Here is a 17,672-nt window from a genome sequence, read left to right as displayed (position 1 = left end):
CCAACCAATCAGAAACCAGAATTGCTTCATAAATATTAAACCTTTTCTGGGGCAATTTCACATGTTCTTTTCCCGGGTTTTGACACGGTAAGAATATTTTGTTCTGTGGAACTGTCTACTACAAACAAGTCACCTACCTCCCAGGACTTGTGTGTAACAGCGAACCATCTGAAACTGTTCTGAAACTCAAAATGGCTTACACTTCTAGAACTACTACTCTTATGAACCTATCAAAGAGAAATGATTTGATAATTGAGAAAACATTTCCAGCTATACCATAACTGGAGATCTTGTGAAGTAAACCTTTGTGCTATACCCTATCAAAGGCTTTTGATATGTCAAGAGCAATTGCCCTAGAAAAGTTGCCTCCGTCAAGAGATTCGCTAATCCTATGAGATATAACTGTAAGCACACAGAACAGAAACCATATTGTGTGTCACTAAGAAGGTTATTTTTGCTGAGATGGTTGATTACTTCTCTATTTAACACAGTCTTAAACCTCTAGAAATGTTTCCTGTTTGTAAAATTATATTTTGCTACAATGACAAAAAATTATATTTTGATATATGTTTATACAATCTTACTGCGAAAAAAAAAAAAAAAATTATTCTTATACCTCTATGTTTGGGTTTGTATTACTGTACACAGATTCGAAAAAGTTGTCAAAAAACAAATATATAACAAATAAATGTTATCAAAGGCAAGATAAGTTACTTTTCTACCTAACTGGATATATTTTTTGTGTTTTTATTCAATGTAACATGTTTATTCAGCTCGAAAAACATACAGTGTTTACCGATGTATTCGAAAATTCAAGATGGCGTCTCACACCCTCTTTAACACCGTAAGTATGGAAAAAGGTGTTATAAATAAAAAACTATACAAAATACTATTAAAAACCTGCCGAATATATGTCAACCTACGTCACGGTAACATATATTGAGCGAGTTTTTAACAGTATTTTATCCGGTTTTTTATTTATAACATCTTTTCCCACACTTACCGTGTTAAAGAGAGAATAAGACGCCATCTTGAATTTTCGAATACATCGGTAAACACTATGCTTTTCGAGCTGAATAAACATGTTACGTTGAATAAAAACACAAAAAAATATATCCAGTTAGGTAGAAAAGTAACTTATCTTGCCTTTGATAACATTTATTTGTTATATATTTGTTTTTTGACAACTTTTTCGAATCTATGTGTACAGTAATACAAACCCAAATGTTTCATGTTTTTAAAATTCTATTTTGCTACATTGACAAATTAAATTATATTTTGATACATTAAATCACTCAGAAAATAAATTATATTAATACATTAATATTATATTTTGATACATTTTTTTTTATTCAATAAATGTTTCGATTTTCATATTTTTGTGTTATTTATTTGTTATATATTTTTGCGTTATCGTAAACATGTGTTTATATTTGAGGTTCACATAATGGGTGCTAGATGTCATTTCTCTTTTGAAGAACGGAGGTCGATAACTCTTCTCTGTTGCTAATATGTCACTGTCATGCAGAAGTGCCAAAAAAAAAAATCTATGCTTACTCTCTAAACTGTCAAAAACTCCAATTCGTCCTTCTTATAGCCACTATTCCCCTCATACGCAAATTAATACCACCACATGTATATAAAGAACCCATCTACAAACTTAAGTATTTCTTTTCTTCTTTTTTCCTTACCCCGATCCCGTAACCAGACAGGCTAAACAGAGGCGCTTACCACTTATGAGAGAATATTTTCTCTTACAGCATGTCGCTATGTGAATTCTTTTTGCAACTGGGAAGTAAGTACCTTTGCCACAGAAATAAATGTATTTAGATTCATGTTTTTTTTTTTTGGGGGGGGGGATAATTATTCATCGGTTTTAGAAGATTTTTCTAATATAGATGCATTGTTGATAATAATCTAAATAGAAATACCATGTATGTAAAAATACCGGGTGAATCATGGGAGACATATTTTTTAAGGAAAACAAAACTCTGCGAACATGTCAACAATATTATTTTCAAGGAGAGCAAAAAGCATTCTAAAAACATCTGCTTTCCGTGACTCACCCTGTATAACTACTAAAAATTGTGAATTTCATATGCCCAAGAAACTTCCTTTGTTTTCTTTTATTTCCTCCTTGAATGTTATATATTTCTTCGTTTGTAATTTTCATGGTGATTACTAAATAAAATAAATAACTTTAAAATATAAGTGTATTTAATAACATTAGTATGAAACGTCAAACCTATTTTCTGGCAGGGATGACTTTAGGCGGCCGAAACCAGTCATAAGGGCATTTCGTATTATCAACAAGTGAAGCATGCATGGTGTCCCGGGAGTGCACAGTGAACGAGGCATAAAAAAATGACTAAGTTCAGCATTTGCCCCCACCTCATTTAACCCCCCCCCCCAATCCCCAGTGGGCATCAAATCCTGATGAAAATGAACAAACGGTGCAGTTGTAGGCTTTAATATATGTAAATTTGAGTTTTGCATCATGCAAAAATAGAAATGACTAAATCCATTATTTGTCCCCCCCCCCCATTTCACCCCAAAAGTCCCCAATACCTTAACATATTAAATTTGAGTTCAGCACCATGCAAAGCTGCCAAATAGATATGCACAGAAAATTTTGGACAAACATGGTAAAATAGTCCCAAAAATGGAGTGTTTTTATTAGCCCTAAAAGAGCCCCCGGAGGTACACCCAAGAGTTATCGCAAAGTATAGACAAACAAAATTATATAGAAATCAATTATTTACAACTTTTCAGAAAATTTTATAAAAATCTAAGGCATCAATTTTTTTTTTTTTAATAAGCACAAAAGTGTCAATTTTAGCCATTTTAACTGGAAAAGCAACCTTGTAAAGACATCTGCAGTTAGTTTCAGTTAGGAAGGTCAAACGTAAGAGAAGAAATAAAAAAAGTAGTATGCATTTGGGAAGGAAGGAGACAGGAAGTCATTCTTTGATGAAACAAAAGTCACCTAACCCCTCTATTCACTTCATGAATCATTTGAAATCTTAACCTTCATAGAATTTATATCTTCAGTTTTGAGGGAGAACTGTGAAAAAGGGGGAAAAAACGGAAACAAGACTGGATGGAGAAAAAAGGGGAAGCGAGAAAAACAGGAAAAAAGAGAAAGATAAAATGTGAGTGAAGATGAAATAGAAATAAAATCCAGTCAAATAGCAAAAAAATAAAAAATAAGAAGGTAAGACCCTAGCGCTTTGGCAGAAATCAGTTTTTTCTCATAAAAAAAAACAAAAAAACAAACTGTGCGTCTGTGGTCCCCCTCTGGTGCTGCTTGTGAGATGACGCAACAAAAAAAGTGAAAAAATGATGAATGTGAGAAGTGTGAAGGGCCAACGTTGCCTTTACATTTTCGCCAAGTTTCAGAAAAATCTAATGGATGGGGCAAAAGTTATGGGGTCAAAAGTGTCATTTTTTGCAATTTTGGGGCATTTGTGACTCCTTTTGAGCTCCTGGGAATGCTGAATCCCAGTGAAAAATGGACAAACGGTGCAATTTCAGGCCATAACATGTGTATTTGAATTGACCACCGTGAAAAACCACTATATAGTCAGACATATCAAGTTTTTGTTGAGAAATATGAAAAAAGAGCCACAAAGAAAGGGGTGTTTTTTAGCACTAAAAGTTCCCAGGGACGCGAACCAGAATTTTGCCAGGGTCACATGTACTGGATTTTTGTATTAAGAACAATGGGCTCCACATTTTGGCCAAGTTTCAGAAAAATCTAATGGATGGATAAAAAGTTATGGGGGCAAAATGTGTAATTTTTTAGCTCTTTTGAGCCCCTGGGAACACAATGGGAATTTTCGCAAAAAAAATTTTTTTTAATGTGCACATCTATTTAATGAAATACAATTCGTGGTAAAATTTCAGGAAAAACTAATGGATGGTTATCTGGCAATCGTCCGGAATAATGGACGGACTGAAAACATAGGTCCCTCTCCGATAAATTGGGGGACCAAAACAATGAATTTCAACAACAACCAAAAAAAAAAAAAAAAAAATTTAGAACATACATGGGAGGCTTTAGTGATTCAAGCAGAAAACCCTGTTGAAGGCACAGGATTTTCTTTTTTATAACAACAAAGTTAAGGAATTAAAAGGTCAAAACAAGTAAAAAGTATAAATTTCTTTTGAATCAATCTGAAGGTGAAGTTTTCAAAGTGCAGAAAAGAACTTTCCATCACTTACCTCAGCATATGGTACATCCTGGTGTAGCTTGAAATCGGGATTTCCGGATTTGGAAAGTCGAGCAACTTCACTGTGATTACCCACTTTGCCCCACACGTAATTCTGAACCGCACACTTAAGGGGGAAAACTGAAAATTAAAATGGAAATTACAAATGGTCAAAGGAACAAAAATGATTTGATTGTTTGCAAACAGAAATCTAATGAGATTTTCAACTGAAGAATTCAAGGATTATTTTGAGAGAACAGTGGTTATATATAATTTAAGGTTTCCTGAGATGAATTACGATTTAAGAAATTGTATTCATTTATTTTTGCCTTGAAGCACTAGCTTACATCTATGAGGGTTATAGTTGACTAACGTACATGGAAGCTTTCTGTAGGGCTTGGTCGGAAAGGCGAGATCACTCAGAATAGCTCCTTCTGATTTTTTAAAATTATGTTCACAACAAAAAAAATGTAAACACTATATTGTGAAGCAATTTATTGAAATAAAAAAAAGCAAGCAAATTATAAAAATCACTTTAATCAATTATAATCCACATTATATATTTACTAGCATGGATAATTGGAGGGCAGGCTCGAACCCGTACCACAAAGGAGGAAAAGAACGGGGAAAAAAAAAAAAATCTGACGTCTTTGCTGTTACGACTACCACCAAACCGGAAGTGACGTAGGTTTTAATTAAGGCTAGACAATCGAAAGAGGAGGATGACTTTCGAAAATAATGGCGAAAACAGTGATCCCCCTGTAGAAAAGTGCCCAGTTAAAGGTGAAGATATTAATGTTTTTAGCCAATTTTTCGATATTTGTCGTCTGAAAGGTTTAACTTCAAAATGATACTGATCTTGTAAAAATCCGTCGCCTCTGTCAAAAGTTTTAGGCAGACATGCAAACATACATACATTTATATATTGGTAACTCAAATTTTCGACCCAAACCGATTAAAAAGCTTGCCCTATCTCTGAATACCCTTTATGTAAAATTTCAAATGTTTAGACCAGAAATTGTCTGAGTAAATTTGGTAGAGACTGAAGCAGTAAAATTTTTTTTTTAACTTTGATTCCTATTATGACCCCTTAACATTTATTGTTTTGGGCTCAAATCAAGTTGTTAAGTTAGATCCATGTCCAAAGAACCTACATCTAAAATCTCAAGTGTTTAGACCCAAAATTGTCGGAGGAGTTTGGTAGAGTTCTCAAAGGACAAATCGTTGAACTTTGACCCCTTAACAGCTAAATTTCTGGCCGAAAATGGATTACAAAGATTTTCCCAAATCTCAATACCCTGTATATCAAATTTTGAGTTTGTAGACTGAAAATTGACAAAGTTATTGTGTAGGAAAATGTACACAGACAGACAGATTCACTTTTATAGATATATAGATATATACACTTCTATATAAAAAACTTTGTATGTGCCCGATTTAACATGCATTTTTATATTCCATAATATATTTCAGGGTAATACCTCTTTATCAAAGAGTCATGATTACACCTGTTAGATTACTGTGTAAATGTGATTGAATCAAGTAAAATTTACTTTAAAAAAAAAAAAAGTCATTGCCTTTTTTTTTTTTTCCTCAACACCGGCATATTTCCATTTCTTGCCTAGTGATAAGAACTCAGTATAATTGCAATGATGATTTCCCTTTTATCTGTTTTTATAAGTGAAGGAAAATGTCTCCATTCTAACAACTTTCTAAATCAAAAGAAGTATTTTTAGAGAAAAAAAAAATGAATGAAGTGAAAATATATTTGCACCATTAACCTAATGGAAAGAATAAAAAATTAGGTTTGCTCAAACTAAATATCGATATGTTAAATGGACTGCTATTTGGGTCTGACTTGAAAATCTGACAAGATAAATCTATATTATAAAATTATTAATAGTGAAAAGAAAAAAAAGAAAAGAGAAAAGAGTTCTTCAGCTGGAATTCGACCTTTTACAATGCTGAACCTTTAGGCTACCGAAACCAGTCATGCCATTTACCATTAGAAGAATTGTCACCAATTTAAAGATGAGAATTTATTGTAGACATTTGAAAAGGTTACACATTTTATACGATTCATTTCGTCTTGCAATAGACACTATTTGCATAATTGTCTGCAAGGTATATATTTTATTGCTTTTTTACAATGTTAGTTGACTGCTTGAAAAGATTAAGAAAGCAAGTTCTCAGATTCTGTATCCTTCATTGGTGTAGGGGGAAGGATAAAATATTCTACCTGCACCATGAATCGTTTAAAGTATGACAGGAGGCAAAACACAACAAGGAAAGGAAGCTAGAAAAAAAGAAGGGGGGGGGACTCTGAAGCCTTCTATGCCTCCTCCTTCCATATTAAGAACTCTATATAATTGCACATGATGACTACCCTTTAATCTTTTTTTGGTGAACAAAGGAAAATGTCTCCATTCTAACAATTTTCTAAGCCAGAATAAGTATTTTTAGAAAAAAAAACAAACATTAAAATAAAATATATTAGCCCACATCAACTACAGATCTAATAGATGAACTGCTATTTAGGTCTGACTTTAAAAATCTGACAATATAAACTTATGTTAGGCCAATTATTTAAAAGTGAAAGAATTCTTCAGTCAGAATTTGACATTTTACTCTGTCAGATCTTTGATTACCCAAAAGATTTTTAGATTTCATATTCTTTACTGAAACAGATGAAGAACCGAAATCAAATCAAAACGAAACAGATAATTCATAAAGGTTTTATAATTCTTCAGATGAGAAAAATCAGGAAATTTGCTTTTTTATTTTTATTTTACAAAGGGTCACTATTTGGAATTTGAACCTGCAGAACAAATTTTATTTAGTTTTTAGCTGGAAAAAATAGCTGCTAATGGATAAAAAAAGAAAAAAAAAAAGAAAAGGAATTTCGCAGGCAAAAGTTGATTAATTCTACACATGTGCAAATATATATTTATACATTCAATTAAGTTCATTTTTAAAATCTTGATATGTATTAGGTTGAGAAGAAAGTTCTTGTGGAATTTTTAATTTTGATTTCAAATGATGTATTTTCAAATAAGTTTTCGTTGTAATACCTTTACTTTATATATTGTTTTAAAGAGTGTTTTTCGCTCTATCTAATCGTTTAAATTACAATCGTTTTAAAACAATTACGTTTTCTTTTCAGAACATTGAATACAAGATGGAAAAAAAGCAAATTCGCACAATTTTCTTATTCCAATTCAAGCAAGGCCAAAATGCTGCTGAAACAGCTCGCGATATCAACAAAGTATTTGGTCCAGGAACCACTACTGAATGCACAGCAGAGTAGTGGTTTAAGAAATTTTGTAGCGGCAACAAGTCTTGAAGATGATGAGCATAATGGTCAGCTATTGGATGTTGACAATTAATTAAGAGCCTTAGTCAAAGCCAATTCACACACAACTACTCGAGAACTTGCTTAGATGTAATACAGGGTGACCCCCCCCCAAAAAAAAAAGCTAACTGGAAGTCATCTAGAACATATGCTGTAGAATGGAGAAAAAAGGGCAAAGACCCTAGTGTTTTGATGTCATGTTTTGAATATGATAAACTAGTTAAGACCAAAGTTTCATTTCATTCGGACAAAACACTAAGAAATGGGGCCTAATTAGAGTTGGGGCCAGAACAGAAATTTGTAGGTTGGTAACTTGGGGCGCATTTAACTCACAGAGGGAGATGCAACCCTAAATCAAAACGGAAAGCAACAGGAAACTACCGTCTTTACCTGCCTTCCGAAGATGACCATGGCTCTACAATTTGGAGAGCCGTGGTCACCGACACCGTTAAAACAGCAAGGCCACTGCATGCAATGCTGAATCCAGTTACTTTGGTAAAATTTGTTATGCTCCAAATTCTTTATATCTTCAAATATTAATTCATGATGTTTTGTTTGGTTGTTTTGTAGAGAAAAATTGTTTTTGAAGAACATGATTGAGTTTTGCAAAGGGGAAAAAAATAAAACAAACAATAACATCAATGGTTGGTGCATTTTAGGTCAGGAAGCTGGTATCTTCAGACAACCTGAACAGCAGAAGATTAGCTCGTCAGGCATTATCACAGAAGTGGAAATAAATACAAAACAGGTGAGAAGTTAAAAAGAATGGTCAAAAAGGAAGTGAAAATAACTTGGTCATTGTGTCCTTTTTGTTATAACCCCAGGTGTTGACAAACGCACACAATCAATTCTCAAAAATCAAAATCTAGTGGTCAAGGACTTCCTTTTCTTGACAGAAGAGACAGTGTTAGTATCGTCACTTTTATGATACGTGGTCGACTGAGCTTCAATCTATGCTCCTCTCCCTCTTTAAAAATTTTGCAACAAATACTCGTCTAGTTATAACTGTTAACAATTTGTTCCACTACCTGTGCTTACAACGGAATGAAAATTACATGAACAAAGTTTGTTTATTAGAACTGCCCATCCGTGGAACAATACTGTAGGGCTGCTTGCCAGCTGACTATAACATGGTCACTTTCAAGTCTTATGGAAATAAGTTTGTTTTTTTTTAACTATGCTTTCATATAATTAAACTCTACCCAGTTTCCACCATAACTGATCATCATGGTGTTGTCTCACCGTCTACCTGTCACCCATTAACCCTTATCCTAAAGTGGTCTCCAGGCCTTGATAAGCAGTGACCCCAAGTAAAAAAAAAAAAAAAAAAAAAAAAATCTATACACCAGTATCACTTGCCGCACTGTCATCATCTCCTCCATCAGATTTATTTGCTGAAAAGGGTGACTCAAGAAAGAGGACACAACCCACCCAATACGATAACTGTTACAAGCAGATCAAGTTCTTTATCTGCTAACATAATGTTCGTTGGTAATAGGTATGCATAATTTGATTCCCCCCCCAACCTCCACCCTTTCTTCTCTGCAACTTCCCTCTCACAGACATGAAGCACTTTTGCTACTTTGCTAATGTTTTTTCAAAAACAAATTAAAAACAACCGAATCTTCATGTGTAATTATTTTATTCATTAGATTAATGTATAAACATTTTTGTAAAAATAATTTTTATTCACTTTTATTCTTCAGAAAAAATATTTTTCCGGTACGCCACACACAGATTTATTTAACAAAGTTAGTTTCGTTTTATAATTAAAAATCAAATTTCTCTTTCATTGCAGGAATTGTTAAAAAAAAAAAAAAAAAGCATTGTTCTTTATATGTAAGTATGTTTTTTATTCGCTAGATAAAAATGTAAAAATAAACTTTTTTCTGTAGTTTTTTATTTTTATTTTGGTACATCACTTGATACATAATAACTTTTGGTGTATCAAAATGGCGGACTGAAATTTGTACTTGTGTACCAAAAAAAGAATTACAAGGAGAATAGCAAATACTAACTAAATGCATCAATAGTATTTTGTAAATATCAAAGAAAACATGATTAATGAGAAAACATTTATAAAACTATAATTTTACAAGAATATAAAAGTAATTTTCACTCAAGAAGTTTTCATTTCGAAAAGTTTATGGAACCTGTGTTTTGGTAGAGAATGTTCATAAATACTATTTTGGATGAAATTGTTTTATTCCCTGCTTCCTTTGTTCCAGCTCATTTGACTCATTTCTCTAGTGGTCTTTATCAATTCACTGTTTTTATACCTCATTCTAATGTAGCGTGTTCGTTACAGATCAAACCTCTCTCGGCGCACATGTTGCCTGCTACCGTCAAAAAGGCACAAACAAACAAAAATAAATAAATCTGACTCAGATCCCCCCCCCCCGGTTTATCAAAAGGTATTTATTACCATTATTTTCCAAGCAATCGTTGCTTCTTATTCTTTTCTTTTTTTGTTTTTACTGTTCATTTCGTCTGCCATGAGATTAGCAAAACCCTGCCGTCTTGACACTAGTTTAATAGACTCAACGCCACCACAGGGTCACACGTCCATCTCACCTAGCGCTCATTTTTCCTTTTGCTCCTCACCACGTGGTGCATTTTTCTCCTTTTTTTTTTTTCTTCTGACAAGTCTGCACACACATGCCAATTTGCATACATGCTCAAATGATTGCTGCTGCTGCTAATACCATCGCTAGCTATCCATCCTGCGGCTGCTTCTATCTTTACACACGCTTATACACACCCTGTTACACTAATACAGCTTCCTATTCTTTACAAGAACTGCAGGATTGTGAAACTCTTTCTACTGACTGTTTTCCTCCTACCTATAAGTCAAGAGACATTGCTTGTATTTGTGATAATCATCTTTCGTTCTTGTTAGCTTCTTACATAAAGTGGCATCACATCTTGTCTGGAGTGACTTTTTTAGGCAAGGATTTATCCTGAACACCCAGTCCGATGGTGACTTTGTTGCTTTTGACCTGAGATGGTAAGGTCCACCCTTCCATACTTTACCATTTTTTTTTTTACAAGTGTTATATTATCACTAATTATCTGAGCTACCTTACCAGGGAATGCTAACAGGTCTGCTCAGACATTTTTGTAAGCAAGAATGCATTGATTCTAGTGCGTCTAACCTAAATGAGAGGTAAAAAAAATAATTGTTTATAACTATTTAAATTTGCACAAAATAAAATTATGTTCAACCATTGATGCAAATAATAATTGCAGTCAAACTTTTTTTTTTAGAAATGAACTCTCGATTGTTTTTTCAACCGACTGTCAACCTTCAAGGTGAGGTTGGTGGTTTTGTTTATGAAAGGCCAACCCTTTGTTTTGTCATTTTATGCCAAAACTAGATGCATGTTTTCCATAAAAACGGTCAACAGACGTAAATAATGTATAAACGGTAGATGTTGCTTAACCAATACATGAAATGGACTATCATTCAGAGTCAGAGTAGCTCTGGGAGGAGCGGTAATTAAGGAGTTATTCCACACTCCCCAAAACACCCAAAGTGGAGTCCTACTCCTAGATGTAACTTAAGGCACTAATCAGAACCCTAAGGTGGGGAGTCAGAATTAGCGGTCAAAAATTTTATAAGAATTGGAAATCTGATTTTTTTTTTCTTTTTTTAACAGAGCTTTGAAAAAAATTGAAATGCATGGACAATTATTGCAACTAAAACAAATACAGAGATAACGTTTACAGTTTGCACATAATAAAATTATGTGTGACTTTTGTTTTATGGCATAGCAACACTTTTTGGGCTATTATCAGTAAGTTTAGCAATGGTTAGAGCATTCAGAGACTAAGTTTCAATTGTCTGTGGTGCCATACAAAAGACTAAAAAAAAGATGCTTGATGACTCTTTGCTAAACACTCAGCATTAAAAGGTAAGGATCAAGAGTAAGTGGAGCAATACAGGGAAAAAAGCACCTTGGTGTTATAGCCAATGATATTTTAATTTTTGCAGATTTTGTATATATTATTATAGAATTAATGGTCTATCGATTTTTATATATTATAAAGTTGCGATTTCAAAAATAAAATATATCCATATAACTTGGGTGCATTAGCTTGAATCGAAACCGAAATAAAAACTTATGAAAAAAAAAATATTTATATATAACTTGTGTTTCTTTAGTCGAAACCGAAACTTATGAATTCTTGATAAAATTATAAAAAAACAGATGACTTAAGTGCCATCAGCTATAATCGAAACTAAAACATGAAGAATTCTTGGTAAAATTATTTATGACAAGAAATGTAAGTACATAACATTTAAATAACCTAACCTAGATATAAGCGTGACACAGAAAATAACACACATGCTATTATATATATATATATATATATATATATATATATATATATATATATATATATATATAGGAGCAAACAGTTAAGAAAACATGTTAAAAAACACTTTGAAAAAGAGTTAAAAACATATTTAATCTGAAAAGGAAACACTTGATAAGTGGATAGTCCTTAATCCGCGGGGTTTCAAAGAAATACTTTCCTTCTCATCAGAGGGTAGGAATTAGCAAAAACGGGATCGGATTTTGCATACAAAAGTATTTGATGAAACAACAAGTAAGTCAAAGATCTTACTTGATAACAAAAAGTGGAGCAGAGGGAATATGGTGAAGAACAAGGTGATTACACGTGAATGGATAGTCTGGTATAATCCAAAAATATAACTCCAAGAAAGTTAATTGAGTTTCCATTTGCACAAGTAAAATCCAAGGAAATCACGTAATTGGAAGATAGTCCTAAATAATCCAAAAGGCCGAAATCCATGGAATAATTCACAAATATGTACAAAGAAAAGAAAAGGGGAAAATTCCAATAATATTAATAAAAGAAAAATAAGATATGCTTTTCACACGACTGCCGAGACATAAGAAAGATCAGGGAAGAAGAGAAAAAAAAATTAAATGGTGATGGAATTAAATATAAGATAGAAAAACAAATGTCAAAATGACCCAGACAAAAAGAATGTTAAAAGGCGCAAAAAAATATAGGGCAAAAAAAAATATAGGTCAACTGAAATGTACAGGATATCACTTAAGAAAATATCAGCAAGAGTTGTTAAAAGACACTAAATGGAAAAAATAAAATAAATTAATAAATAAATAAAAAATATAAAATAGATAAGTAAATAAATAATAAAATATTAAAAAAAAACACAAATTTTTTAAGGGGAGAGGATGGCCGGTATCCGCAAATTCAGGATAAAGCAAGTAAGTAAATGCATATAGTAAAATATAAGTAAATATACATGCAGGATATAGATGTGTGGGTAGATAGGAATATTAAGACTAAGATGGAATTTGCAGATAGAAAACCGGCCAAACAAAGAAGAAATAAAGAAGTAAAATAAAGGATTATTAAGTTATAAAGTATTAAGAAAGTATGTAGAAAAAAACGATAATGTTAAAGAAGAATTGTATATCTCTCTGAAAGGTTAAAGTAATAACTATGTAATTTCAAAATTACCATAATTAAATTTGGAATTATGTTTACAGAAAGAGATCAGTTCGTTTTTAGAATTTATTATATTGTTACTTTGAGGGGAAGTAATTATAGTTATAGCTTCGGTTGTGCAGAGGCGACATGACTTAGAGCTTGGAGTATAAGACTTAACTTCTTTTATGATAGTCCATTTGATTGGGAAGGGGGTATTGTTAGAGTTAAGTTTTTTAATTAAAATGGTTAGAGATGTTCCTTGGTTATTATTCGAATTATGGTTGTTAAAAGAAGAAATGTGGTTTGATATTCTTTTCTTAATTAATGTTGAAGTAGCGCCGATATATGTATGTACTTTATTAAAAGCTCGAGGTCTGATATTAATATTAATTTGCTGATTTGTAGGAGTTAAATAGACGAAATATTAGTGTCTGTTACGGGAGGATTAGGTGGGAGCTCAGTATTTGTGCATGAATATATAACATCTTTATGGATGCAATCATTATTGAGTGGGCAAAGATGTTTGTTATTACAATTATAGTTAGTTTTGGGTTTAATTGGGAAAGGGATTTTTTGGGCAGATTTAATTTTTTTGTTATTAGATGTTAAGATTTTTTGTGCTAAATTAGGCATTGTTGAATAAGAAATCCTGATTGAGTTTTTATTGAAAATAGAACTATATCTGTGTGGGTATTTGAAAGAGTTTTGTACAATGTTGAAGAATTCCTTAGGTATATTAGTTTTGACATTTACGCTAAATGGAGGATTAAACCAAATATTTTTCTTTCTCCTGATGCGACTGGGTGGGTTAGATGTATTGTGATTAGTATTTTGGTTTGGATTATATATGTAGACTGGTTCATTGTTATTGATAGCAGCAGATCTTGTTATTTGAACTAGTTTCTTACAAGTCATATTCTGTGTGATTACAGATTTAAGGCGGCCTGCAGGAGGAGCATAATGGTTGTATTTAATCTTTTCTATGCCCTGAGTTCCTTAAGGCATTATTGAAGAAAGTAGCATTTTGATTAAAAGTTTTTTTATCAGCAGAAAGAGCAGAAATTCTTCTAGAGACTGATCGTACTATAGATTTTATAATTGAGTTTGGGTGGTTAGAAGATTTTTGGACGTATAAAAGCATAATGTTAGGTTTATGATAGGGGCTATGAGTTTTTATTTTATATATATACTAGCGAGGGGTACCCGGCGTTGCCCGAGTGTTTTTCGGGGTATGTGAAAAAACCCCGAAAATGTGAAAAAAAAAAAAAAAGCCTTCACGACGCACAGTTGGAAAATAGTAAAGTGTTAAAAAAAAAAAACAGGTGCGCGTTTTTGATTGACGTGACGGTGATAGGTATTCAGCAGTAAGCATTTTGTGTGGGACAGTTTTGAATGAGGTGAATAAATCGGTTTGTTTGTTTTTAAAAACCCGCTCCCTGTTTATTAGGAGGAGCGAAATGAAAACTACAGTCTGATGTGACGAAGTCGACATTGAACAAACGTTACTTAGCTCTCTTGAGACAACTGGCTTTCAGCCTGTGATTAGAGTCGAGTTTCGCTTTTTTTTATACCGAAAACCGAATGTAACGCGTGCCGATGCGGGAAATGTCGAATAATTAACGTTTGAAAGTCAATAAAATTAAATAGACAGGCGAGCTCCGTGGATAACTCTGAGATATTACAATTTATAGATGATATAAAGAGTTTTAAGAAGTTGTGAACCGAGCAAGCGCTTCTCTGAAATAAGCCTTTTGTAGACATCGAGGAAAACCGTACATACATACATACATTTTCGCTTTTATATATATAGATAATAATGAACTAATATTCCTGTTTGTTCACAATTTGATTAATATATAAACAAAAGGTACAATTTCAGAAATAAATTTTGATACTGAAAATGAACTCTTACAAACTTTTATTCCTGCATGATTTCTATATGTATATACTATTTATTCAGAAGAATTCAACATTCCAGAGGTTATCCCATTTGCATATTGCATTAAAGTAAATCTGTTTTAATTAGCTCTTAATTTTTAACAGAAATTAGTAATAGAATTGTATTCTGTTGAGAAATACATAAAGTCGATTTATTTAATTTATTTTTAATTTAATTTATTCTTAGTATAATCAACATCCGCTGCATTTTAAAACGGAAGTTAATTTCATTTATTATTATTTCTTATTGAGTTATTTCCCTTCAAGTTAAAAGATTTCATTTCCCTGTTTGAATTTCATAGATGAAGATGACTGTTTTATGCTTCCAAAAATTCACAGTATGGTCAACTTTCAGGAAAATCATAACTTAGGGTATTTGATTCATCTTAAATAGTATGTGACTAAACCCTTCGCTCGACAATGCTTTTTTGCCTGGCAATGCCAGGTATGTACAGTCAATGACTATATATTTATTTTTACATAGGAGTCACCACTTATCAAGATCCAAAGGCCACTTGAGGATAAGGGTTAAAGAGTGTACAGTAGTCAATGGGACAATATTGTAGTAACTGTTAGTAGTGGAAATTTGGTAAATTGAATTACTTAAGGGGAACGGTTCATCAAGAACTTGTTTATGTTAGACTTGAAGACAACCATGTTGTAGTCAGCTGGAAAGCAGGAAGAGAGTTCCACAGGTCTGCATTTCTAAGAAAGAAACTTTGTTCATGGAATCTATGTTTAGGTTTAGGCACAGTGGGGGAAATTAATAATAGTGTTTTCAGCTAGATGAGTGTTTTTCGTGAAAGTTTGGCAAGGAGGGACCATAGATTTGAGCTCAGACAAGCACTTGCCATAAAAATAACGATAAAGCAGAGACAAGCTCACAACGTCTCTTGTGAGAAAGAGGTTGCAGAGAAGAGAAAAGAGCATCCCCAACTAGCCTAAAGTCTGAACTCTGTCAAGGCAGGATAGAGTCTTTCTAGCAGCTCCTGCTAAGATGTGGCAACAGTACTCCCTACTTGGATGTACCTGGCTCTTATACAGATAGAGAATTGCATCAGCAGTGAGATATCTATTGGATCAATAGAAGGATCTCACCATTTTTCCAGCGGCCTTGGCAACGGATTTGATGTATGTGTTCCATTTGAGATCAGGAGTAAAGGTAAAACCCAGAAGCTTGTCAAAACATGGAGCCTCCCTAAGATGAGAGCCATTCATTTCAATTGATGGCAGATGAGGATCAGGACGTTGATGATGTAGAGATAGAAGCTTGGTTTTAGATGCATTAAAAGTAACCAACCACTTCTTTCTCCATTCTACCATGTGCTCAAGATCAGAGGAGAGAGAATCAGAGAGAACTTGGTCATTTACGGCCTTTGATGTGTTGCCATAGATGGTCATCAGCATAAATGCCTACGAATGATCTAAGGATGTGATTTTGGAAGATCATTGATGTAGATCAGGAAGAGATGAGGAAGAGGACCCAGGATGCATATAGAATATGTAGGTTACCAATATTGAAAAATTTTGTGAAAGTCCATAACTCCCTGTGCCTTCACGAAAAAACAAAAATACCCAAATTAAATGTACGTATCCGTATTGAAAGAAAATACTGTAACGAAAAGGTCATGTAAAGTAATCAAGCAGTTTTATTTTAAAATGAGAAAATCAAATTTTATGGCTGATCGACAATCTCTCCAAACCATTTTTGCAAGACAAGGAAAATAATTCCAAATAATTCACATTGTTATGAGATTTTAGAAAGCCTTTCTTAACATGGGGAGGTGAGGGGCATAAAGTCCCTTTTGTTTATAAAAATAAATTTGATCAATGTACATGATTTTTCGTGCAGGATATTTTCTTTCTGTCTCGGGTACATCCATTAAAGATTTTTCTCTCTTTTTTATTGCCGGGGGTGGGGTGGTGGTGGTGGTATATACTCACCTCAAGAGTTTTAAATATTGGATATTTTAAAATAAAAATCTTAAATTTATTAGAAATGATAAGACGGAAATCAAAAGTAAAAATAAATAAAAAATCACTGTTAAGACAAAATGTGTCCTTTTAGTTGTTGTGCATTCTGAGCTCAAATCCATTTGATTCGAAAAGTTGTTATTTTATTCACAATTGTAGGGAAATGGCAGTTTCATGCCTTTCTCAAGTGTTAATACGCACCAATAACTGCAATGAATTTGACAGGATTTGAACTCGCCATAACAGACTTCATAGGCTATGATGATATGTATAAGAACTACAGAGCAGTATGAGGGGACGTTCAATTCGTAATGCCCCCCCCCTTTTCATAGCAGTAGAGCAACAAAAGCTATTAGTCTTTTTCTACATAGGAACCAGCCAGTATTCATGCAGTTCTGGAGACCGTTTTTGTAGAAAACTCTAGATTGATCCTTCAACCATGACGTGACTTCGGAAATCAAGGCTGTATCATTTGGGAAACACTTTCCTTTAAAAAAAAAAAAACTGCATTGTTGCAAAAAGGTGAAAGTCAGAGGATGCAAGGTTAGGAGAGTAGGAGGGATGAGGACTGATTTCACAATCACACACCCATACTTTTGATCTGGTCACATGCACATTGTAGACCAAAGTGTTGTCTTGTGGGAGGAGGATACTTTGCTGATCCTGTCCCACACCTTGATTTTGACAGTGTCCCTTAATTTCCTTAA

At 33.2% G+C, this 17,672-nt stretch overlaps 1 protein-coding gene across 3 annotated transcripts in view; it reads right to left on the bottom strand.

The window, feature by feature from the left end:
• Positions 1-17,672, bottom strand: part of LOC145297741 (mannose-6-phosphate isomerase-like) — a 137,561-nt gene that overhangs the window by 87,897 nt on the left and 31,992 nt on the right. For all 3 annotated transcript variants that reach the window (XM_080143965.1, XM_080143964.1, XM_080143966.1), the window contains exon 2: positions 4,225-4,352. In XM_080143965.1, coding sequence (XP_080000091.1) covers positions 4,225-4,352 — 128 coding nt within the window. The remainder of the gene's footprint in view (positions 1-4,224; positions 4,353-17,672) is intronic.

The sequence above is a fragment of the Euprymna scolopes genome, chromosome 18 (genome assembly GCF_053919585.1).
Source record: "Euprymna scolopes isolate OS-2025 chromosome 18, ASM5391958v1, whole genome shotgun sequence".
NCBI classification, from domain to species: domain Eukaryota; kingdom Metazoa; phylum Mollusca; class Cephalopoda; order Sepiida; family Sepiolidae; genus Euprymna; species Euprymna scolopes.
This window is presented reverse-complemented; position numbering and strand designations above follow the sequence as displayed.